Consider the following 24,916-nt stretch of genomic DNA (forward strand, 5'->3'; position numbering starts at 1 on the left):
CTTGGCTAAGGCTTTCACAGCTTCTCTTGCTATAGTTTTTTTTCCAAGTCATCTTTGGCCAACCTCATTGTTGAGAGCTTTCTAATCAGGGCGGTTTCTAGGCTAAACAGCTCTCAAGAGCAAGTATAAAATATACTTTCCCCTCAATAATAACTTTGATAATTTGTGGGCATTGCCCTATAAGGCATGTGAACCTAGCAAGGGGCCAACTAGAAATCAGTGGCAACCCCAGCAAAAGCATGCAAAAGTCCAATTTTCTCAATGAAAATATCAGACTCCAAATACCATGCGAACAACATAAGATGTAGAAAAATATAATGCACTAACTGTTTTCCACAAAAACTATTTCTAGAACCTTAGATGATAAATCAGACAGCATGTACTGCTCAAACACCATAATTAGGTAGCATGCCCCCCTCTCTTCCACCACTCCAAAACAACATAATTAGAAATATACTGAAGACCCCAAAAAACCACAACACAATTAGGAAGCCTGTAAACCCCCCTCCCCCCCAACAATCATACTTAGGCAGCATATTCTCCTCCGCCGCCAAGCAACACAACTAGGCTGTATCCCCTAAAAATATATTTAGTTAGCATGTACCTCTTCAACAACGTAAGTAAGCAGAGTGTGTCACTTCAAACAAAATCATTAAGCAGAGTATCACGTCAAACAACATAATTAACCAGCATATGCCTTCAAACTCACCAAAAGATAGAGTGTACCCAAAACATAATTAGGTAGTGTGCCTCAAAAACATATAAGGCAGCATGTCCCCAAAGGGGCTGCTATGGTTTACTGCACTGTGCCTTTATAAATATGCCTGATAATGTTATATGTTGAAGAGAGCAGACCCTGGCAGTACCTGGTTAATCTCCTCTTGTGTGGATTTTAATGATTTAATAATGGTCTCCAGTTGAACTTTGCCAGCCTGAATGCTTTGCTCTAGCTGAGTCTCTTCTTGTTGTAGTCTGTTGAGTTCTGATTTGGCTCTACTGAGTTCTTCTTCCTGTGCTTGCACATCAGACTCCTGGGACTGAATCTGTACCTTTAGAGAGGAAATCTACAGGAACAACAACAAAAAATAATCCTTACATACTTCTTATAATACTCAGATTAAAAAAAATACATATCAAACAAAACAGGCACATATCTCTCTAGATCTATTTCAAATGAAGCACATCACTGTATGAATATGTAATTTTGCTCAAACATTTATGTGTTATTACTGCCAGTCACTGCTGGTATTTGGCCACAAAGACCAGCAGCTGTACAGGCAGCAAGCAACCCATGCTCTTAAAGCCCAACTAAATCAAAATTGAACAAGACAAATTCAGACAATAATCATGTAGATTAACGTAAATTCCAAGCACTACTTATGGAACTTCACAAAATGAAAGATTTTATCCATACAGGCTTAAAGGGAAGGTCCAAGCAAAAAAAAAAAAATGAGTTTCACTTACCTGGGGCTTCTACCAGCCCCATGCAGCCATCCTGTGCCCTCGTAGTCACTCACTGCTGCTCCAGTCCCCCGCTGGCAGCTTTCAGACCTCGGAGGTCAGGGCCGAATTGCGTACATTTTTACACATTCCCGCTAGTGCAGGAACATTAACACATACATTTTTACGCGTTAGTGGTGCAACGCGTACATTTTTGTTCCTGCACTAGCTGGAATGCGTAAAAATGTATGCAATGTGGCCCTGACCTCCGAGGTCAGAAAGCTGCCAGCGGGGGACTGGAGCAGCAGTGAGTGACTACGAGGGCACAGGAGGGCTACATGGGGCTGGTAGAAGCCCCAGGTAAGTGAAACTCATTTTTTTTTTTGCTTGGACCTTCCCTTTAAGAGCTCACTCCTGATATTTCCTGTTAAGAGTTTTTACAATTGCTTACGACTTCCTCTGAATTACTAAGTTCCACTTTCTTACGCAGACACAGTATCTACTTTAATTAGAATTATTATAATGTATTTATAAAGCACTGACATCTTTTGCTGCACTTTACAGCATACAAACATTTAATTAGCTTTTCCTTAGAGGAACCTCTCATCATTTGAGTGTTTCCCAATTCCATTTGTGGTTGCCTCAGAGGAACTCGCATTCTAATCCCTACAAAACTCATAGTGCCAATCATAGTCTAAGGCCAACTTATTTAGGGATCCAAAGAACTTATCAATATTTGGGAGGAAAACAGAGCGCCTGAAGAAAACTCATGCACACTACATGCAGATAGTATCCTGGCTGAGATTCAAACCTGGATTCCTAATGCAAGAAGAGCATGCTATCCACTACTGTAATGCAGGGATTCAGGAAACTGAAGTCCAGCATCTACTGTTCTTCCTACTTTTGGGTGTAATATGGTCATACCTCATTGATTTGATCTGCACGCGAGTCAAGAGAGAAGAGAATTTAAGTTGCACTGCAGTTGAAAGCACAATTGGTCCATGAATCACTCGCTTTCCAGCACTTTTCTTCTAAATACTGTGTATATTATTATTATTATTTAGTATTTATATAGCGCCGACACATTACGCAGCGCTGTACAGTATACATAGATATATATATATATATATATCTATCTCTTGTCACTAACTGTCCCTCAAAGGAGTTCACAATCTAATCCCTACCATTGCCATATGTCTATATTATGTAGTGTAAGTACTGTAGTCTAGGGCCAATTTTTAGGGGGAGACAATTAACTTATCCGTATGTTTTTGGAATATGGGAGGAAACCGGAGTGCCCGGAGGAAACCCACGCAGACACGGAGAGAACATACAAACTCTTTGCAGATAGTGCCCTGGCTGGGACTCGAACCAGGGACCCAGTGCTGCAAGGCAAGAAAGCTAACCACTACGCCACCGTGCTGCCCATATTCATTTATTGTGACTGCTATTAGAGGTTAGCTTTGTTTAATTTGGGGTTTAAAAATCTATACACCAGCATTTTTGCAACAAAATCATAATAATTGAATATGCACAGTGAGCAGCTTCTTCAGTACACCATATAAATCCAGCCTCTCTAGTGTGTACTGTATTTGGCAAGCCAAAACAATTGCTTTTGATTGTTTTTTCCACCAGTGTGTTGGCAGTCATGTGACAGTAATATAGCCTAGTCTCAGCCAAGCTGCTTGTACTGTCTATGGACAGGGAGTCAGAGGAGAAGGGGGAGGATCCATGCCAAACCTCTACAGCTGTTGGCCATTACCAGTGTTTTGACAGGAGCTGGGGATTCTTATACAGACATCAGGCTAATAGTCAAAATGATTGCTTAGGCTATCAATTGTCTGGTTGCTATAAAAAGGCGCATGCCCAATGGTGAGCGGGATATCTTCATTGCAGTTCTGGGGAAGGAAGAACTACATCAGTTCATGAATGGTATGTTTAAGCAGTCTGCAAATGTTAATCCCAGCTTACCATCTGCCCTTCTTCTTGACATTTTTGCCTGACATCACTGAGCATATCTTTTAATTTTGCTTTCTGCTGATCCATTTCCTCTAACCGGTCTTGTGCATCTTGCTTTTGTGCTTCCAGTTCCTGTAACGTTGAAGTTTCCCGATCCAGATCGTTCTGTAGTTCCTACAGTAGACCATACATATTAAATAAAACATTCTGTGTTAATGATGCACAAAATGCAAAATCATTCGTTCTTCCAAGAGCCCTACTCAAAACATTTACAAAGTTATTTAGATGAGAAAAATATAAAAAATCAATTTAAAGCCCTTTCATACCAAGGGCATATGAATTTTAAATTTAATTAAACCGACCCTGTACAGTAAGAGGGATATGTACCCATCATAGCCACAGTAAATGATGTATAGCCACCGTAAATGTGCCTAAAAATACAACCTTAATTGTACAATCCTATCAAATCTAAGTAGTATAAGGGTGTCCACATATCACTCAAATTTCAGCATCGATATCCGAACAATTCGATTATGATGATCAAAGCTAACAGAGATTGAAGCCACAGCATGGTCACCTAATCTATCATTTCGACCGATATCCGGGTGAATTGGTTGAAATGATTTATCTGGCATGCTGTAAAAAAACTAAAAAGTCGAAAAAGCATGATCAGGTGCGTGGGTGTAACGTCGTTCGATTACCTGACAAGTGACGGACCTCTAGCAAGTATTCCCCTATGTGTAGGTGTACCTTGTGGGCTGGTGATTAGTGTTGCAGGCTTACCTGTCACACCGGGGGCGATTTCTCGTCTCCTATGTTTTTCTCCTTTGCCACCAGTGCCACATGACACCACAGCATGTTGGGACCTTCTAACATTTGTCCGTGGCTTCACAAAAAGATTCCAGACACAGGAGGAGGCCAGGAGTTGTGGCAGCGTGACAGGTGAACCTGCAACACTCACCAGGGGTCTAGGGAGCGGTGTAGGTGGCTGGTAGGCAGAGGCATCGGCGTTTGGACGATTTCCAATAGATTTTATGCTGTAATCAAATGCAAATCTATCTGCAGTGTATGGGCAGGCAATCGATCCCTCTCTGATCAAGTTCGATCAGAGAGGGATCTATCTGATGATCCATCTTGAGCGAAAACACTTTGAACAGATACTTTAATCTTACTTGTAAGATTGTACAACCAAGACTGTATCATTGATGGGCGCTTTAAAGTAGACCTGAACTCTTGCAAAGGACAGAAGGGAAACATAATTTGTGACACGGGGAGAGATCAAATTACAACTAGTGATTAGACACAAATGAGGGGGAATTACACAGGCTAAACTCTTTAAATACAAACAATGTGCATTTCTGTTATGTTGTCCTTGTGTCCTGTGCAAGAGTTCAGATCCACTTTAAAGAGAACCCGAGGTGTGTTTAAAGAATGTTATCTGCATACAGAGGCTGGATCTGCCTATAGAGCCCAGCCTCTGTTGCTATCCCAAACCCCACTAAGGTCCCCCTGCACTCTGCAATCCCTCATAAATCACAGCCGTGCTGTGAGGCTGTGTTTACATCTGTAGTGTCAGTCTCAGCTGCTCCCCCGCCTCCTGCATAGCTCCGGTCCCTGCCCCCGTCCCTTCCCTCCAATCAGCAGGGAGGGAAGGGATGCAGGCGGGGACTGGAGTTCTGCAGGAGGCGGGGAGAGCAGCAGACTGACACTATAGAGATAAACAAAGCCAGCTCTGACAAGCTGTTTGTCAGCAGCGTGGCTGTGATTTATGAGGGATTGCAGAGTTCAGGGGGACCTTAAGGGGGTTTGGGATAGCAACAGAGGCTGGGCTGTATAGGCAGATCCAGCCTCTGTATGCAGATAATATTCTTCAAACCCACCTCGGGTTCTCTTTAAAGAAACTTCTACGACTTTGCAGGTTTCAGATTCTGCTGCCCTGGGGAGGTCTATTACACTGTAATAAATCATTCATCTGCCGCGGGGATGTGGCGATTCAACTGGGGCATTCATGCTTAAGAGGACTTCATAACAAAAACAGGTACAAAAGAAACTTCAGAGTCTCTTTAAAGGTTATTATGCTGCTGCTTATCTTTTGGAGAAGAGAGGAAGTTCTGAGTTAAGGTCCACTTTAATGGTGGCCATACATCTATTGACTTGACAGCCAATTGACCATCCAATTTGGAAATTATCGAATTAGATGAAAATGGGTGCCGTCAAGAGCATGCCGTTCGATGATGCGACCGATTTTGGGCTGAAATTGGTGGCAGGTTTCGATCGGACATGCTGCAAGATGTCCGGCTATCGTGGTCGATTGGGTGTGTGGCAGTAATGGCGAGAGATATCGGAACAAGTAGCATCTGCAATTCGCATAAACACACCCCACATGGTTGCCAGAGTAACATGTGTGTGTGTGAAGTCACACACATAGCCACGTATTCGACGGCAACCACGTGAAGCACGTGTACGTGGATTGCGGACCGAGCCCATATACAGCCTGCTGTGTATGGGCATCCAACAGATCTCTTTCTAATCAGATTCGATCAGTGAGAGATTTGTCTCTTGGTCGAATCTGCCCATCACCGCTAGATGTATGTCTACCTTAAGAGGTCTTAAGTGCAACTACGCTTACAGTATGAAAACAAAATTCAAAACTGGTATTAAATGCAGGTACCGACCTATGTCAGATTTATTATCATCTTACATTTGTCTTGTTACTAGTACTGGTAATCAATCACTTGTCAGCTCTTTATAAGGTGTTTTCTAGAAAAGCCCTTTAACTAGAGAGAACACCTGCAATAAGACAAGTGTGACATTTTTCCATACCTGTACTTCTGTGGTCTTGTGCCGGATGGCATCTTCTTTATCCCTGATGTCCTGCTCAAGCGCATACTTTTCTCTAAGATACAAAAAATGTAATCAATCAATTAATGTTCACTTCAAATGTCACATAAAGCCTCTAGCAATTATTCTCAATGGCGAATTACCAATAGTAATTGGAAGTTCTGTACCAAAGAATGACTGTTTCCTGGGTCACCACTTGCATAGGCATTCCAATAACAATGCCTGGACCTTTCAGTGGATGCACCACTATGTTGCTTTAGGTTAAAAGACTTTAGGACAAAGGATGTGGTCAAGCTCACACCTCATTCTGCTTTATAAGGCACTGATTAGATGATCACCTTAGCCAAATCTTATTTTATGATATATATTATAAAATACCACTGCTGCAATCAACACTCTGCTCTTGCAATGTGACCAGATAGAATGCAAAACACTGCTAGAAGTACATCCAAGGTTACTGGAAATTTAAAAATAATTATTGCCTATGCAAATACAGGTGAAAAGAAAGGGTTTGAGTGGGGGAAAGTAGGGCACAACTGCCTTTACTAGCACAAGGGTACAGTGAGCATCATATTGCTTCCTGTGCTGTTTGTGGGTAGAATGTGAACAACCTGCTGACAATCGCTGACTAGCAGGACAACTTACACTTCTATTTGTCACTTTCTACTGCAGTGCGAAGACAGATAAAGTGCATAAAATGACATTGTAGATGGAAACCTCAATACCGTGAGAAAATTGTTCCCTGTATCAAACATCAATACAAATGTAAAAACATGGAACATAGCAAAAAGAATAAATTGTGCTCAATTCAGGACAGTGGCTGGAGAAATGCCTAGTGTTTCCAGAACAGGCGAGATGACAAGCATCAGGCAGTGAACACACTTGTCTTTCAGTTTTCTGCGCGCGTTTTTCTGCATACTTTTTATGCACACCAAGGACTTGATTCTCTAAAGCGTGATAACTGCTATCACAGCAGTTATCATGCGATCTGCCATGCGCAAAGGTTTTTACACGAATAGCGTTACTTCGCGTGATAAGTGAAGGTTTGCGCACGATCACATGAGTGTTTCACCTGCAATGCTGTGATAGCAGTTATCACACTTTAGAGAATCCCCAAGTGTGTTTCTAGGCAGGAAAACACGCATGGTTTTTCACAGCAGCTAATGTAATTGATAGAGAAAACTGATAAAATGTGCAGAATCATGATGCAGAATGTCAGTTTTTTTTCTGCGTGTGAAAAACACATTAAGTGTGAACTAGCTCATTGATTAACATGAGTTCTCAGTTTTTCTGTGCAGCAAACAGGTACGAAAACAGTCAAGTGTGTTCCCTGCCTCAAGGACATCTATCAATGCACCCTACAAATCTAATGGACCCAAATAGCGGAGCAGTGCAGGTGTGATATCCCACGGGAGCCAAGTGAGTGAGGAGAACAAGCAATATGCCAGGTGGATCAATAGCCATGCGACCAAGAGGTGTCAGGGCTGCCATCCACACACTGAATTCTCAGCAGAAGCAGTTGTTATTGGTCGCCAAGTTTTATTGGTGGCTAGGTTTCATCTAGCATGTGTATACAGCTTAATGCTGGAAATACATGGGTCGATTCTGAGCCATTAAGATGGCTCGATAGATAGTTTCCGACATGTCCGATCTCGATCGATTCTCAGCTCGATCGTTTCGCCGCTTGATTCCGGATTTAAGTGAATGGAAAAAGATAAGAAAAACGAGTGGAAGATAAGAGAATTGACTGCGGAATTGAGCGGCAAAACAATCGAGCAGTAGAATTGAGCGGCAAAATCGAGCCTTGTATGCCCAGCATAAGTCACTTAAAGAGACTCCGTAACAAAAATTGCATCCTGTTTTTTATCATCCTACTACTTCCAAAAGCTATTCTAATGTGTTCTGCTTTACTGCAGCACTTTCTGCTATCACTATCTCTGTAATAAATCAATGTATCTTTCCCCTGTCAGACTTGTCGGCCTGTGTCTGGAAGGCTGCCAAGTTCTTCAGTGTTGTGGTTCTGCTATGAACTCACCTTTCCAGGCCCCTTTATGCACACTGCCTGTGTATTATTTAGATTAGAGCAGCTTCTCTCTTCTCTCTTATCTTTTACAAGCTGGATAAATCGTCCTCTGAGCGGCCTGGGCTTTCACATACTGAAGAATTACAGACAAGGGCAAAGCTATTTGCAGGAGAAAAACAAGCAGCCTGAAACTTCAGTGCATGAGAACTGCAGGGGGGAAGAAACACACAATGATCTCTTGAGATTCAAAAGGAAGGGTGTATACAGCCTGCTTGTGTATGGATGTATTTTCTATGTGTGGACATACATCAACCTACTTCCTGTTTTGGTGGCCATTTTGTTTGTTTATAAACAAACTTTTTAAAACTGTTTTTAACCACTTTTAATGTGGCGAGGAGCGGCGAAATTGTGTCAGAGGGTAATAGGAGATGTCCCCTAACGCACTGGTATGTTTACTTTTGTGCGATTTTAACAATACAGATTCTCTTTAAGAGAAAGCTAATATTTGAACAGACACTTGTAACCAGTTCATGCTTACCTTTGCAACTGGGCAATTTCTTGACTGATTTCATCTAGTTCCTTCACTCCCGTGAAATCTGCAGACCCAACAGAGCTTGAGCTGTCCTGAGAAGTAGAGCATAATAAATGTTAATACTGGGTGGTACAATCACTTATTCATGCAGAGACAATATCATCTGCAGCAGAATGCATATAGAAAAATGCAAAGAGGATTAGCTAGATTTGCCTTTCATAATAAAAGGGAGAAATAAACATTTTAAAACAGGACACGAAGCACTTGAAAGCCATGCTTGGTGAATGTATGAAATCACAGCACACATCATTACCTTTGTGGTGTAAATTGTTGTTCAAAGTGCATAAGCTATTGTATAACTTTTCATCTGTTATTTCCTCACAGTGTTTTAACCCCATCTTTTATTCTAAACAAAGCTGCTTTTAGTGACTTCAGATTGTAATTCAGTATGAAAATGATAGCTGCAATCAGGCACAGTGCAAGCAAGGCATAGCCAAATGATCAGTGACAAAACACTTCTAATTGTATGATCGCTGTGACTGAAATAAGAAAGTAAAATTGTTACCAGGTGTTTTTAATCAGAGCCATAGAAAGTTCTATTAAAAAGTGCTCTGTACAAAGCCAAACAAATGCAGTTTCTCTGTAATGGAGACAAATGACAATATGCATTCCAGAGGAAAAGAAAAAAAATATTTTCTGCTAAAAATCCACAAAAAAATATACTTTTCTTTCATAATTGTGCTCCTTGTTTCTCACCTTTCTTAAATAGTTTACAATTTCATCTAAGGTACAAAAAAAAAGTCCTTCCTTTGTCCTACAAACTGTTACTTTACCCATCTCACTCAGCATCTTGTCCACATGTTGAACGCCGCACATGCTGCATACTTGCATGAGCCTCTTTTATATGTCTCATTACAAGAGTCGGCATAACTGTTTGCCCATGCGCAGGAGTTGGAAGCACTTTTCCTCTAGGTATTTGGTAACACCCAGAACAGTATTTAAGTTCCCCACTGGTTTCAGAAGGTGCCTGACAACCCTGTCTGTACCCAGGCAATTTCTGTTTCAGTACTGGCTTGTTGACTTTCCTTCTGTTCTGTAACTTCTTCCCCTTTCTTCCCCTGTCTTCCACCTGCTTTGCCCAGTCCAATTATAGACTTTTGCCTTGCCTGTCGTCTGCCTCTGAAGTAACGTACCTGTGTATTATAGTTAGGGATGATCAATAAGAAGCACATTTTTCTGAGTTTATGCAAATTTTAATGCAAATATATGCAGCTTGAAAATGGACCAATTTAAACCCAAGTTTAAACTGATTGGCCCATTTTCAAGCTGCATATATTTGCATAAATTTGCATCAACTCAGAAAAATGTGCATATCATTGATCATCCCTAATTATAATGACTTAACATTAACATATTACAAGGTTTTTCCTTGTGATAATGTAATGTACAGTTGTGCCACTCCATGCTATTCTATAGATAGCTAAAGGGTCACAGTCTGTTATTCTATGGGTTTTTAAGTGTATCATGACATAGAAAAATTCCTGTATTATGTCACCTCAAATACAACTTTGCCCATAAAGTGCATACTAGATTCTGAGTGTAAAGACTGAATCTATTTTCTTAGAAATGCAGACATCAAACCAACAAACGTCGATTCTGGTGATACCTTTAACGACTAAGTGTACATGGTTTATTGTAAGCTTTGGAAACGTTTAGTTTCTTCTTCAGGCATTATACAGAACTGTATCAGAACCGATTGTACCGTTCTGATCCAGTTCTGTATAATGCCTGAAGAAGAAACTTAACTTTTTGAAAGCTTACAATAAACCATGTACACTTAGTTGTTAAAGGTATCACCAGAATCGACTTTTGTTGGTTTGATGTCTGCATTTCTGCTCCTCGACTAACACCGGACCACACTTCACTTGCCTAATCTATTTTCTTAATGATAAACCACACATTGCATGTAAAACATACACACTCTAATGGCCAGAGGATGAAGCTGAGAATTTATATCAATACACCTTCCTGCGATTGTTAAATCAAAATCTCCATTTAAAGAACTACTGCACACCGTTAGTAGGAGGCAGTAGTGTCAGGGGGAAGGTGCTAAGGAGCCATGTTACACACAAAATTATTTATATGTCCACTTATCTGTAAAGTAAGATTAGATGGTGCTGAGGAATGTTTCTCTTTCCCATTCAAACAGCATGGACATTTTTATTAAAAAATACTGCAAACTGTGGGGTTGATTCACAAAAGAGTGCTAACTGATAGCACAGCCGTGCTATTCAGTTAACAGGCGAGATGACAGTCTTACTCCCGCGCGATAACGTAGACATTTGCGCGCAAATGTCAGCGTTATCGCATGCAAACGTTAGTTATCGCACGGGCGTAAGACTACCTCGCATGTTAACTACATAGCATGGCTGTGCTATCAGTTAGCACTCTTTTGTGAATCAACCCCTATATGTCTAAGTTATGTTAACCTCTTGCAAGCTACAGTCTCTTACTAAGAAAAGAACATCACCTACCCATCTAACCATTACCTTAAAATGTACTAAAGGCAAAATCTCTGCAATGATTTGGACACAGAGGCATTTTAGTGAAACCATCACCCCCTATCCTTACTGCTGCTGGGTCCTCCTGGTGGCTGCACTTCCCCCTGCCCCCCCCCCCCCCCAAAAAAAATGTCGACGTTTGTATCGCAGAAAGGGCGTCCTGTGCCTGTGAACGACTCCTGCAGAATGCCCTCACAGGTGTCAAGAACGCCCCTTCAATGTCTCTTCCCCACCCTCCTTTCATGCAATGAAAAAAAAAATGCCCAAAGCTCAGGCTCTCTCGTGCACTGTAGTTGGGCATGTGTCGTGACCCCGAAAGTACATCCAGAGTCGTGGCCATCTTGAAATGTTTCCCTTCTTCAGCCGGCGGACGAATGGAGCGGCAGGGAAGAGCATGAAGTGCTGCGTCGGGATCCGGAAGATGAGCTGCATCAGGTAGTATGTTGTTTTTTTTTTAAAGCACCGCCTTGGGTTCTAGATTGCCACCCACAGTGGGAAACAGAGCAACCCCTTTCTGATCTGAATGTGGTAATCGATGGATTGAAACAACCCCCAACCCTTCCCCTGCACACAGATTCTCAAAAGATTTCACCATGAATTATACCCCCATAGACCCCTATACTGTTCTGAATGCTCTCTTCCATATCCGTAGGTTGCATGATTGTGAGTGCTATTTTTAACTGATTGAAATAAACTAAAGATTTTAAGGTGGATGACATTTTTGATCGATGTGGCTTTTGTGCTATAGGTTTTTGGCAGATCAGAGTAATCAAATTGATGCATGTATGGCCTGCTTTTGTTTTTTGCTAAATATCTACTCGCTTAAATTTATATCTGCTGGAAAAGTACTAATGTGCAGATGTTCTACATCACAAAGACTTCACTTTTACAGCATTTTTATCTTTTTTTGAACTTCTTAATTTAAAACACAGAATACTTCAGAAATGTGATTCAGTACTTGTTATGCAAGTTCAGCTTTGATGGTGTCAAACCACCGTATGTTTCCTTCAAAGCCCTTCAGCCTAGAACTTACTACTTGCCTGGCTCAGCAGCTGATCATGTGACTCTCCTTGGAGCAACAGCAAACAGCATGTTTCTCTCACACTAGAGCCTGATGTTAACCTGTCATGCAATGCATTTGAGAAGAGACCTGCATGCATGTCATCATGATTCCAGCTATGGTTAAACTCTTCCACTGGAAGGTTTTCATAGGCCTTTCTATACAGAGTGGATGTTTACCAAATCACACAGCAAATCAATTATCCAATTCATATTATTAGTTTTGAAGATAATAAAAATTCTGTAAACTTTATGAACAGAGTGTGCAGTAAAATTAAGTGAAATTGTGCATGCAGATTTATGTGGCATGCCAGGACAAGGCTCTACTCACACGTCGTATTTCTGGCAAACTTGTCATGTCGTTGCCTACAGGAGTCATGTAACCAGACAGGGTCTGGAGAAAAGGGCAAGGAAGAAGCCACAGGTGGAACATACAGAGCACATATATACACATTCGTACACATACCAAACAGTTTCAAGAGGTATTTCTATACAATATAAAAGTGCACATAGCTGTATCCACCCAACATATTTATTATTACACTGCAGAGATCCAGCATCCTTAAAGAAAACCTGAACTGAAAATTAAAAGTCAAAATCAACATGCAAAAGTCATACTTACCTCCTGTGTACTCTACTTATCAATCTCTTTTTTCTCTCCTGCATCCTGTTTGTCCACTGTGATCAATGAAATTCTCTGTCTTCCATTTTGAAAATGGCCATTACTCCATAACAGCTTTCTGGTCAGCACACAGTTAAACTGTAACATCGCCCACTTGAGCCATAGGGAAACATGGACACATCAGTTCTCCTCTCAGCTATAACTGACAGCAACTGATATATTTCAGTTCTGACAAAATGTTGTCAGAACTGGAAGGGATTATTGTCAGAAGAAAATGGTGAGCTTCTGAGAGGAACTGATGTCAAGGTAACTATGTAATGTTCATTTGAAGTTACCGCATGTGTTTTACATTAAATAATTTTACTCAGTACAGGTTCTCTTTAAGTATGGATCTTTTACACTATTAGAACAGAAGTTCCCATCTACTAATGTAGTACAGTCCAAACAATACCCATTTGAGTTTGTTGCACAGAGCCAAAAGTTTATGGTAGTTGTAGTAGTTGTCCCTAGAAAGGCCTGTTTCCATACATTGTTTTGTATACAGAACTGTAACTTTCATTGGTACTTCTACAACCCAGGGCAATTCTACCATTAGCCTCATAATATAAATGACAATTCATTGTGCTGTTGAAAATGCTTGCTGCAGGCTTGCTAATGCTTCCTGGAAGGCTTCTCGACTGATGTTATTAAATGTAACTTCAGGGACTCTATTGCACACTGGGCTGTCTCTACATAAGGGTAAATTCAAAAAGGATTTAAACTGTGAGAATAACATGGAACAAACCAAATCAATGCCATTGAGGCAGCATGGCACACCCAAACAGTCAAAGCTTCTAGTAAGTCAGAACTAAAGTCCAACTCAAGGAAAAAACATTTTAGTTTTGGCTAGACTGGAACAATATTAGAACCTCTTATTTTATTATGTTGTCCTCATTTGGGGCAATTTCACTCAGTACACATCAGGCTGTCACTGCCTCACTAGCGTTTATTGGTGAGAATACTTGCTATGTCCGTTTTATGTATGTGAGAATCTTAATCTTATATTGCCTCGATGGAGGGGTAGCATGTTGACCTGAGTCGTGTACATTTAACCTAGTGTTCGCCTTTAATGCCTATTAATTAAATGTTCACTTATCAAACATAGCAGTGTCCAATAGTTGTATTCTCCTCTTATCACTTTACAATGTTGTTACAAATATACTGTTCCAAGAAAAGCTATTCTGAGCTTATTGGCTGTAGATCAGAGGCACATCTGTACTATCTGAGAGACAGCAAAGCGATTTCCTTTCATTTAACAGCTGAAAAAAGCAGATCACCAAGTGTAAATTTCATGTGCATTGGAAATCTATGGAAAAAATGTATCACCTCATAAATGTGTGTCTGACCTTTATTGAAAGAAAAATGTAAATCTGCTCTGTTAAAGTTTGGTTTACAGACAGACCAATAAAGCAGAACATTGTAATAGTAAAAGGAAAACGGGCACAGCTGTTGTGTCAGGAGGCACAATAACTCCAATTGTAAACAGAGTAGGGAATCCTCTGTGGCATCATGAATGAGCTGCTTAGCTGAGATTCGTATAGGCCTTTACTCACTAACATCAGGCACCTCCCATCCTGTCATCCTAATAGCACACTGTTGTAACAAGTAATTAGACCTTTAAAGCACTACTTTATTTAAAGAGTAACTGGCATCAAATCAAAAATCAATTCTTTATTTTTATCTGGTAAACAAGTAATAAGGATGCTAATCAGGCAATCCAAATGTTAAAATCACTATTACTTTTCTTGTTGATAAATTATCATTCCCCAGTTTACGACTCTTATTTGATACACAGAAAAATTGGTCTACCAAAGAGACGTTGCAGGGCATGCTGGGTTGTCTTTTTTTGCTTCTCTACTTCCCCTCAGAATTAATTAATGCAGCCTGATTGGCTGTAGCCTCTTTCCCTCCTGTTTTCCCCTCCCACACCTCTGTTCCTCTCTGATTGGCCAAAAATTTTCAGGCTGAAACAACGCACTTTCTATAGTGAAGGGCGTGCAAATCAGGCAGAGGAGACTAAGGGTGGATATTACATCAGGACTGGCTTCAAAATAGCCATACTAAATATGGAAACAGACTAGAAAAGGATTGTCTACTTTTCTTTTATAAAATTCACAGGAATCATAATGTGGACAGTGCAATACATATGTTATGTAAGTAGAGCAAGTATTTATCATATTTTTTTTTTCCTGAGATAGTATGGCTGACAGCTCCTCTTTAAAGCTAATGGGAAGCGAAAAAAAACAAAACAGATACTTACCCAAGGAGAGGGTAGGCTCTGGGTCCTATAGAGCTTTTCAGCTCTTCTCACAGTCCCCTCGTTCCAGCGCTGTCACCCACCCAGGTTCCCGAAGACTTCCAAAGCCTTCTGCGGCGGGGGATTAACATGGAGGCGACATCGCTGGAAGAAGGGGACAGTGAGAGTAACAGGAAGGCTCTATAGCAGAGTTCCCCAACCCTGTCCTCAAGGCCCACCAACAGTACATGTTTTGCAGGAAACCACAAAGATGCACAGGTGAGGTAATTACTGTGTCTTAGCAGAGCTGATTACCTCTGTGGATTTCCACAAAACATGCACGGTTGGTGGGCCTTGAGGACAGGGTTGGGGAACTCTGCTCTATAGGACCCAGAGCCTTCCCTCTCCTTTTTTCACTTCCCATTAACTTTAAAAGTTTTAAGAAAACAGAGCTGCACTAGTTTTAGCTGCAAAGGTCATTCAGAAAGTAAAAGCCATTTTAATTTAATCTAATTATTTATATTAGACACTGTATCTTCTGATTATTTTTCCGTATAATCACTTACTTTATTTAAGCATTTGTCATATCTTTTTCTAAGGCCTTATATCCCTTTGTTGTAGTAGTATCACACTTTTTACCTATGCAAAACAGAAATGTACCTTCTTAAAACAGAAAGTATTTGAGATTATTCAGGTTGGAGTGTGCTTCTGAAATGTCCAACAGTGCATCACTGCTGAATATGTAAATAATCCTTTTATGTCCCTGAAAGCTAAACACACCTCTAGAACCACTGGAATGCAGGGCTTATGGTCCTTTTTAGCCCCTTACACACTCCTAGAAGTTCTGGCTCACCATGAGCTTGCTGGGCAATCTGTTACTCCTCCCCTATGTGTTGGAGGAATTCGGTGGGAAGGGGGTGGGGTGGTAATTGCTTCATGCTAATGCTGGTGCATAAACTGTTACTGGCATTCTGCAGTCACATGACAAGTGGTACTGAGAGAGGAGAGATTAACTTGATAGGTGAAGTTAAATTACACTGAAAGAATACTTCTAGTGGCAGATAAAAGGAAGTGGCTTTTAATGCTAGATGACCCGCAGAGACCTGCAGCCAAATATTGACTTTGCATACCTTTTCCACTGTGCAACAAAACAAATGTGATTCAAACAAGTGTGCGCCCAGCTTTAAAGTTTACAATATGGCAATGAGACAGTTCTTCTAGGGCAAAACTTTGAGTCACCCAGGCAATCTAACTCTGATGCAGAAAAAAATGTAAAATAATTCAGTGTTGCTCACTACACACTAATATAATTCTACTAGCTGTCATCAAAAACTTAACAGTTATGCCTGGTACACACCAGTTAATTTCCTGTGAGATTGACGGGTCGAATCAATTATTTCTGACAGGTCCGATGAGGTTTCTGGTTGACTTTCCCATTGATTTTGTACAGCAGAAATAAAAAAATCGATCGAAACCTGATCATACCTGTCCGAAATAGCCGATTAACCTCCTGAGCGGTATGGACGAGCTCAGCTCGTCCATCACCGCCGGAGGCTGCCGCTCAGGCCCTGCTGGGCCGATTTTCTTCAAATAAAGTGCAGCACACGCAGCCGGCACTTTGCCAGCCGCGTGTGCTGCTTGATCGCCGCCGCTCTGCGGCGATCCGCCGCGAGCAGCGGCGAAAGAGGGTCCCCCCAGCCGCCTGAGGCCAGCGTAGCCGGAACAAAAAGTTCCGGCCAGCGCTAAGGGCTGGATCGGAGGCGGCTGACGTCAGGACGTCGGCTGACGTCCATGACGTCACTCCGCTCGTCGCTATGGCGACGATCTAAGCAAAACAAGGAAGGTCGCTCATTGCGGCCTTCCTTGTTTATTCTGGGCGCCGGAGGCGATCGGAAGAACGCCTCCGGAGCGCCCTCTAGTGGGCTTTCATGCAGCCAACTTTCAGTTGGCTGCATGAAATAGTTTTTTTGTTATTAAAAAAAAACCCTCCCGCAGCCTCCCTGTCGATCTCAATAGAACGCCGGGGAGGTTAAACCAGTCGATCTGATGGGAAATTGCATGCTGTGTACCAGGTATTAGGCTTACTGCAAAAACAGAGTTCATTATGATTTAGCAATAACTCTAAAATAAAGTCTTCAATTTGTTTCACTATCAATTTATAATAAATGACTTATGTATAAAGACGACACATAATGCAGTCTGCATTAATGCCGTTTACCTGAATGGGCGTGCTCCTTTCTGCCGGTGGAATCATGTCAGGAGTCAAGACTTGAGGAGGATCAATGCCTTTGCTGACTTTCTGTTGTATAAAGTACATTGCCAGAGCAAACTGGTCCTTATTCAACTTCCCCATCTGTCTTGTATCAGCCAAAGCCCTGAAGGAGATGTCAAATTACTCTCTGCACCATATCTTACCTTCCATAATTTAATGCTTTAACACATTTTAAATAAACCAATTGGAAACACATTAGACAATGGATCTGTAATAGCAATTCCCATAACAGATTTTTATTTAGCAAAGGCATAGAGCAATTTAAACATTTCAGTAAATGACTGTAACTGAATTTACTTTAATGTGATTTGATAACAGTCACAGAATAGGACATTACTGCTTTCAATGTGGCCATACTGAAGTGAAATGGGCTATTACCATTATAAATTGGTTTCATTTCATCCTGAATCGTTGATGTAAAACATGTCTTATTAGATTGTTCTCCCTACTCCTGACTGACATGTATTCCTTTCTCTAGTCTCTTTTTGGATTTTTTCACAGGAATGCATTTCTACACTTAACACTGATCTGTTCATTTACAATTCATTAAGTGAATGGCCTGGTAATAAACAGCCCACACACAGTGGGGAAGGAGAGAAAAATTGGAGGGAGAGCAAGTAACTCCCCAATTTAAGCTTAGATTGCTTCCCTTTACTTTAGGAAAGATCAATAGATTGTCTACTGTCTGTCCATCTGTACTTGTGATTTAATATGATATATCTGAATGGTTTCTTGAGTTAAATGTATACGGTACATTTGCTAAACCAAGAAGAACCATGGTAAGATGGGAAAAACATTAAAATGTATGGACAGTTTACCCAATTTTCTTTTCTCTTCTGCTCTACTTCCTATCCCAAGAGTAAGGTAAATAAAATGTATTTAAGATTCAAAATGTATAATTAAAATAATATTTTCAGTTTCTCAAAACTACAATTTCTGGATTTCACCTAAAGTCAAAAGTAAACAATCTAAGCTTAAATCGAGGAGTGACTTGCACTCTCTCCAATTTTTCTGCATAGAGCAAGATCCAATTATCTTGATGCAAATCTATAATTTTTTTTACTACGTTTACCCCTCAAAACCCCTACTCAGTACTGATGTGATTCTCTTTAACATCAGTAGCCAGCACATAAATATTTAAAGAGGAGTGTTGGTAAAGTGTTTTCTGAAAAAAATATAGCAATCTCTTGCTGGCTCTTTGCTTCCCGTTGCTGTTATACTGTGATTCCCCTCAGAAATGCCGTAATCAGCAAGTAGTTATCTGCAGTCAGGAGGAGCACATACATTACTTCATTGGTAGCATCAATATCCAGCAGATTCAATCATAATCATCACATCTGCCAAAGATAGATGGGTGCAACGTGGCTGCCCAATCGCAATTTCTGATCAAAATGATTGATCCGGCACGTTGGAAAGATCTTGCTGGAAACAGCTTGGTCAGGTGCGTAACAGTAGAGGTGTTCGATATCCAGATGGACCTCTAGCCGGTCTCCCCCATGTGTAAGCTAATCTCCCCTTCTGCTGGCACACTCCTCCTGTGCCTAGTGTCTTCTCTTCATTATGTGCCCAGTGTCCTCTCTTCATTATGTGCCCAGTGTCTTCTCTTCATTTTCACCGGGAGCCTGTGCCACATGACCTGGTGGCATGTATGAGCTCAAGTACGTGCCATTGGTTCATGGGGTACAGGAGTCCCGGTGGCAATGTAGAGAAGACACAGGAGGAGGAGGCGCACCAGCAGACAGGTAAGCACTGCAACACTCACCACAGGCCTGGGGGGACACATTACATGGGGAAGACCTGGGGGGGTCTAGATCATGCTAAAATCTATAGGAAATATGTGTGCACTACACTGGCAGCATTAGATCCCTCTCTGATTAGATTCCCTTAGAGAAGGATCTATCTGATGGTTGAACCTGCCAGCCATTCACCAGAGTATGTGATCCTTTACTTTAATGACAGCTTAGCAATGCTGCTACATACATGCACACTTAGTTCCGTTAAAGTAATATGCCCTGTCCTACAGAGAGGGTAAAAATAAGAAGAAGCAGGAAAACGACTGCTAGTTCCCTAAAGCAGGGCAAGGTTGGCTGCAGAGGACACATGTCTAGACACAATATCACCCAATCAGGATTGTATGTGAATGGCTTGGGAGACCGTAATGAATGTCTAGAGAAGCCTTAAAACCCATAAAAAAAGAACACCCACTAAATGGTTTTAGTTTAAGTACATTCACATGTGGTTTTATGCACTCTTCTCACCATATGTGAGCTAAAAGATTTTGGTGGAGTCCAGATTGCATGAAAATATCCTTTACTTCCAGTCCACTAACATATCCATCCATGTCCAAGTCCGTCTGAAGGAATATGTCATCATATCGGATCTTATCTGTCAGAGGAACCACCCAATTCACAGTAGGCTTGAAAAAGAAAAAAAAGGAAACAAATTGACAGATTTTTATGTAGTCTGCATGTTTATTAAGACAAATGGATATCAGGTAGCCATGAGCTTTGCCGTTCGGAATCCGCATTCCAAACTAAACGGAGCCTTTACACTTGTGGCTGCGGCGGGGGTTAACTTACCCTTGTTGCCTATATGCTGACGAACTCCACGTCGCATTCCATCTATTACTTCCTCCAAACCTGGAAGGAGGAAGTACTGGAGTGGTGGGAACACAGATGAACACAATGTGGAATGCATCGGCTATAGACGGCGACAAGTGTAAGTTAATTCCCCGCCACAGCCACAAGTATAAAGGCTCAATTTAGTTTGGAATCCAGAAACTGAACTGCAGAGCTCTGTGGCACTCTTGGTTAATATCAACCTTTTCTTGAATACCTGGCTAGATTTGGTGGAGTGTTTTGGTGACAGGCTGCCAGCACTGTTTAAACTGCTCATGCTACCGTGAGATGGAGTGGAACGCAAACTGTCTTTTGGAGGGGGGCTTGCAGGTAGTACAGGCACAGCTCCAGGGAATGTAGGCGTTTTTTTCCTTTTAGACGGAGGTATCAGTGACTGTGGTAAGACAGATGGGACAGGTTCTTTCTCTAGCGCTCGGTACACAAGATGCATTGCCTGAAAAAGACAAGGATAATCATAACAATTTAAAATAAGTTTAAAACTCAGCATCAATAACACAAAAACACAAGAAACAAAAATGAAGACCAAGCCCTGATTTACATGACAGGAAACTATAGGCACAGATGTCCTGGCTCCCTAGACTTCACCCTCCATGAACCTATACACCAAAGCCGAACCACGCCACAGGTGTGCTGGCTGGCACCACTGTCACCTCTCCTTTACTTACCCTGCTCGGTGTAGGTAGCTACAGGTGTCCCTTAATATTAGGTAGCCAGAGGTAACCTCAAGTAGCTAGAGGTGCCCTCTGACTGAAGGGAGATCTTATTAGCGGAATGCTGAGAGCAGGGTGAGTAACCTCTCATTTACACTCTCATCAGAACTCTGAGGTACAGACTAACCAGCAAGCTCATGGTGACCCAGAACTCATTGGAGTGTGTAAGGGACTACAATGGTCCTAAAAGCCCCCTTACTAAGATGTTAAGAAAAACAAAAGTTTGCTTTCCTAAAACAGAAAGAATTTGCGATAATTCAGGTTGGAGTGAGCTCGAGATGTCTCCCAGAGCACCACTGCTGAATATATGCAAATTAACCATTGTACCCTTAGAAGCTAAACACACCTCCAGAACCGCTGGAATGCAATGATGTGTCAGCTTGTTAAATTGTACAGAGCCATAATAATCCAACATGCATACAGACTGTTTCGGATTGTTTGATCCTCATCAGTGCATGGCATGGATTAATTTGGCTCTATGCAGTAGGGCTTGTAAACCGAGAGGTACAGACTAACCAGCAAGCTCATGGTGACCCAGAACTCATTGGAGTGTGTAAGGGACTACAATGGTCCTAAAAGCCCCCTTACTAAGATGTTAAGAAAAACAAAAGTTTGCTTTCCTAAAACAGAAAGCAAACTTAGGAAAGCAAACTTTTGTTTTTTTTATCAGAACTCTGCATAGGGTAGAAGGGAGCAAGGCACTGGGGGAGGGGAATGGGGAGTGAGCCAGATAACCACCCTTCCACCATCAGGCACCTGTAGGCATGTGCCTACAGTGCCTTATAGTAAATACAGTCCTGATGAAGACGTTTTAATATTCAGATAAAAATATCATTATATACTGGGAATTACTTTCCACTGCAGATAACCACCCATCCACCATCAGGCACCTGTAGGCACGTGCCTACAGTGCCTTATAGTAAATCCAGTCCTGATGAAGATGTTTTAAATATTTAGATAAAAATATAATCTTTATATACTGGGAATTACAAAAGTACACTTCAGCATTAAAGTAAATTTTTATGCATTTTAGTCTGAAACTCATTTTTATTTGAGCTTAGTGTGGCTGCACTCCTCTTTTCAAATCAATGAGTCAATCCTGCATCTGCCATACAAACCTATACCAATCCCACATGATCAGTTATATGGGGGGCTCTGTAAGAGGGCAGCAAAACAACCCCCTCTCCTACAAAGTCCTGTCCAAATCACAGACAAGTGGCTCATTACCACCACTGAGTGTTGGCAGTAACTACCCCATGTACGTGGGTATAGGTAGTGGGGAAAAGTATGGTGGAACCAGGAAGCCCCCCTTCAATAACAGAACACCAGATGTCTGTTCATAACCCTTTAAAATCCTCCCCCTTCCTATTTAGTGGGAAAAAAATAGTAAACTAAATGTTAGTTGGGGAATAAAAAAATCTGTATTAATCTGTACTCTTTCTTCTGACGTAATCTTCTGTTGTTTCTTCAATTATGTTGACTAAAGACTAAGGGCTCTTTTCCACTAAGGCGTTTCCGATGGCTGAATCGCAAAAACGCAAACTGCTAGTGATTTTCCAAATCGCTACAGTTTGCTTTTAACATAGGAATCGCGGTAGGCCATTTCCACTACCGCGATTCGTTTTTTGCCAGATCGCGAGGCGGAACGATTATTGCCGCAATTTTGCTATGCAGTGCATAGCATAGCAAAATCACGATCGCAAACGTCGGGAAATCACCAGGAATTTTTTACCTTTTGCTGAATCGCAATCGCTAGCATTCAGCGTGAACGCTAGCAATTGCTAGTGGAAAAGAGCATTGAGCCCTGTCACTGACTATCTACTGCTACACCAAGACAAACCTGCTTTAATCACTCAAAGTAAGTTGTTCTTGATTAACTTAATTTCAATATTACTTTTCTTTCCTTAATTATATTATATTTTTGCTTTTTGGAAGTAGCATAGATAAGGTGAAATCAGAGGAAAACAGGTGAAAAAGCTTTGTGAACCTATGTGTCTTTAGTTCTGTTCTGTTTGCAGCAGTATGAAGCTGATTTTACAACAAACAAACAAACAAAATTCAGTCTGAAAAAATCTGATATTAAACTGAAAATAGAAATATAAGACTCTGTTCTATGTTACTAATGTTCTATTTACCATTATTACGACACATAACTGAACTTTCACTTCTGGTTTACTTAAGTGAGGATTTCCAGTGGTAAGTTAAAGGACCAATGGGTACTCCCGGGAAGCAGATTAAAAAATGCTTCTAGCTGGGCCTCTCTGTACAGTGCTATAGAATCACTAACAGGGACTCCGCAAAAAGCATCTTAAATTTGCTGCTGGAATTTGCGATTAGTCAGCACACTTAAAAATGGGATTCCTCCATTCTAAGGAATTCCACTGGTCAGCTTACTAAACTTTCTCTCGTGGGGAGCGGGGGAGCATTTAAAAATGTTTTGGATGGTATGCTCGTAAATCGTGAATTCCTAAAACTGTAATATACCAGCTATAATTATGAGAGATATATATATATATATATATATATATATATATATATATATATATATATATATATATATATATATATATATATATATATATATATACATACATATAAACATATACATACACTAACCAAAATAATTTAAAATAATTTTTATTGATAAAAAAAAACCTGACTGAGGCTCCCTGCACACTGCAAATCCGTTTTCTGATTCCGATTCCGTTTCCGATTCCGATTCCGTTTCCGATTTTCCTTGAATACATTCAACAGAAAAACGGATCAAAAAACGCAGCATGCAGTTAAGATTAAAAATCGGAATCGGAATCGGATGTAAAAACAGATTAAAAATCTGAATCTGATTTGCTTGCAGTGTGCAAGAGGCCTGAAAAAGTGACAGGTTTAGGGCTAGTCCATCTTTTCATAGGGGATTGTCAGGAATTTATTTTCAAAAGCACTTAATAAATGGCAGTTGCTCTGTCCAACTGCCAAAAAACTGTGTAGCGAGCAGGGAAGCTGGCCAGCATCATTGTTTAAGTCCTTTTTAGGGAATATCTTTGTAATGAATAAAAGCCTTCTTGAGAATCCCCTATGAAGAGATGGACTAGTCCAAACCCTGTCACTTCTGTCAGATTTCTACTGCCTACTGTAAGTGACAGCAACATAGGAGAAAAGTACTTTATGGCTTATTTTACGCTGGAAAAAAAGTGTACTTTTTATTTGTCTATGTTTGCACATATTTTAATTTCCAATTTTTCGTTGCAGTGCCCCTTTAAAGGATACCCAAAGTGACATGTGACATGATGAGATAGACATGGGTATGTACAGTGCCTAGCACACGAATAACTAGGCTGTGTTCCTTTTTATCTTTCTCTGCCTGTAAGAGTCAAATATCAGGTATGTAAGTGGCTGACTCAGTCCTGACTCAGACAGTAAGTGACTACAGTGTGATCCCCGCTGATAAGATATTCCAACTATAAAACACTTTACTAGCAGAAAATGGCTTCTGAGAGCAAGAAAGAGGTAAAAAGGGGAATTTCTTATCAGTGAGGGTCCCACTGTAGTCACTTCCTGTCTGAGTCAGGACTGAGTCAGGCAATTACATACCTGATATTTAAAGCCTAATCTAAACGATACGATTCTTTATACGATTCAATTACGATTCTATTTACGATCCGATTAAATCCAACATGTTCGATCGGGATTCAATTCGATTCAATTAGATTTGCCACTGCTAAACAATGGAAAATCAAATTAAATTGAATAGAATCGAATCCCGATCAGACACGTTGGATTTAATCGGAACGTAAATAGAATCGTAATCAAATCGTATAAAGAATCGTATCGTGTAGATGGGGCTTAACTCTTTCAGGCAGAGAAAGATAAAAAGGAACACAGCCTAGTTCGTTATTTGTGTGCCAGGCACTGTACATACATCATGTCACATGTCACTTCGGGTATCCTTTAAATAGTAGGTAATATAGAAAATGAAATAATTTTCT

General features: G+C 40.8%; 1 protein-coding gene across 4 annotated transcripts in view; it reads right to left on the reverse strand.

Moving 5' to 3' along the window:
• The window catches only part of EPS15L1 (epidermal growth factor receptor pathway substrate 15 like 1), a 260,710-nt gene that overhangs the window by 159,435 nt on the left and 76,359 nt on the right, over positions 1-24,916 (reverse strand). For 3 of the 4 annotated variants that reach the window (XM_068234205.1, XM_068234202.1, XM_068234204.1), the window contains exons 9-16: positions 20,420-20,656; positions 19,843-20,000; positions 17,531-17,687; positions 12,747-12,809; positions 8,802-8,887; positions 6,223-6,295; positions 3,412-3,573; positions 867-1,064 (exon numbers count right to left, since the gene is read on the reverse strand). In XM_068234205.1, the coding sequence (XP_068090306.1) occupies positions 867-1,064; positions 3,412-3,573; positions 6,223-6,295; positions 8,802-8,887; positions 12,747-12,809; positions 17,531-17,687; positions 19,843-20,000; positions 20,420-20,656 (1,134 nt within the window). The remainder of the gene's footprint in view (positions 1-866; positions 1,065-3,411; positions 3,574-6,222; positions 6,296-8,801; positions 8,888-12,746; positions 12,810-17,530; positions 17,688-19,842; positions 20,001-20,419; positions 20,657-24,916) is intronic. The other variant, XM_068234203.1, reaches the window with a different exon arrangement.

The sequence above is a fragment of the Hyperolius riggenbachi genome, chromosome 1 (genome assembly GCF_040937935.1).
Source record: "Hyperolius riggenbachi isolate aHypRig1 chromosome 1, aHypRig1.pri, whole genome shotgun sequence".
Lineage (NCBI taxonomy): Eukaryota > Metazoa > Chordata > Amphibia > Anura > Hyperoliidae > Hyperolius > Hyperolius riggenbachi.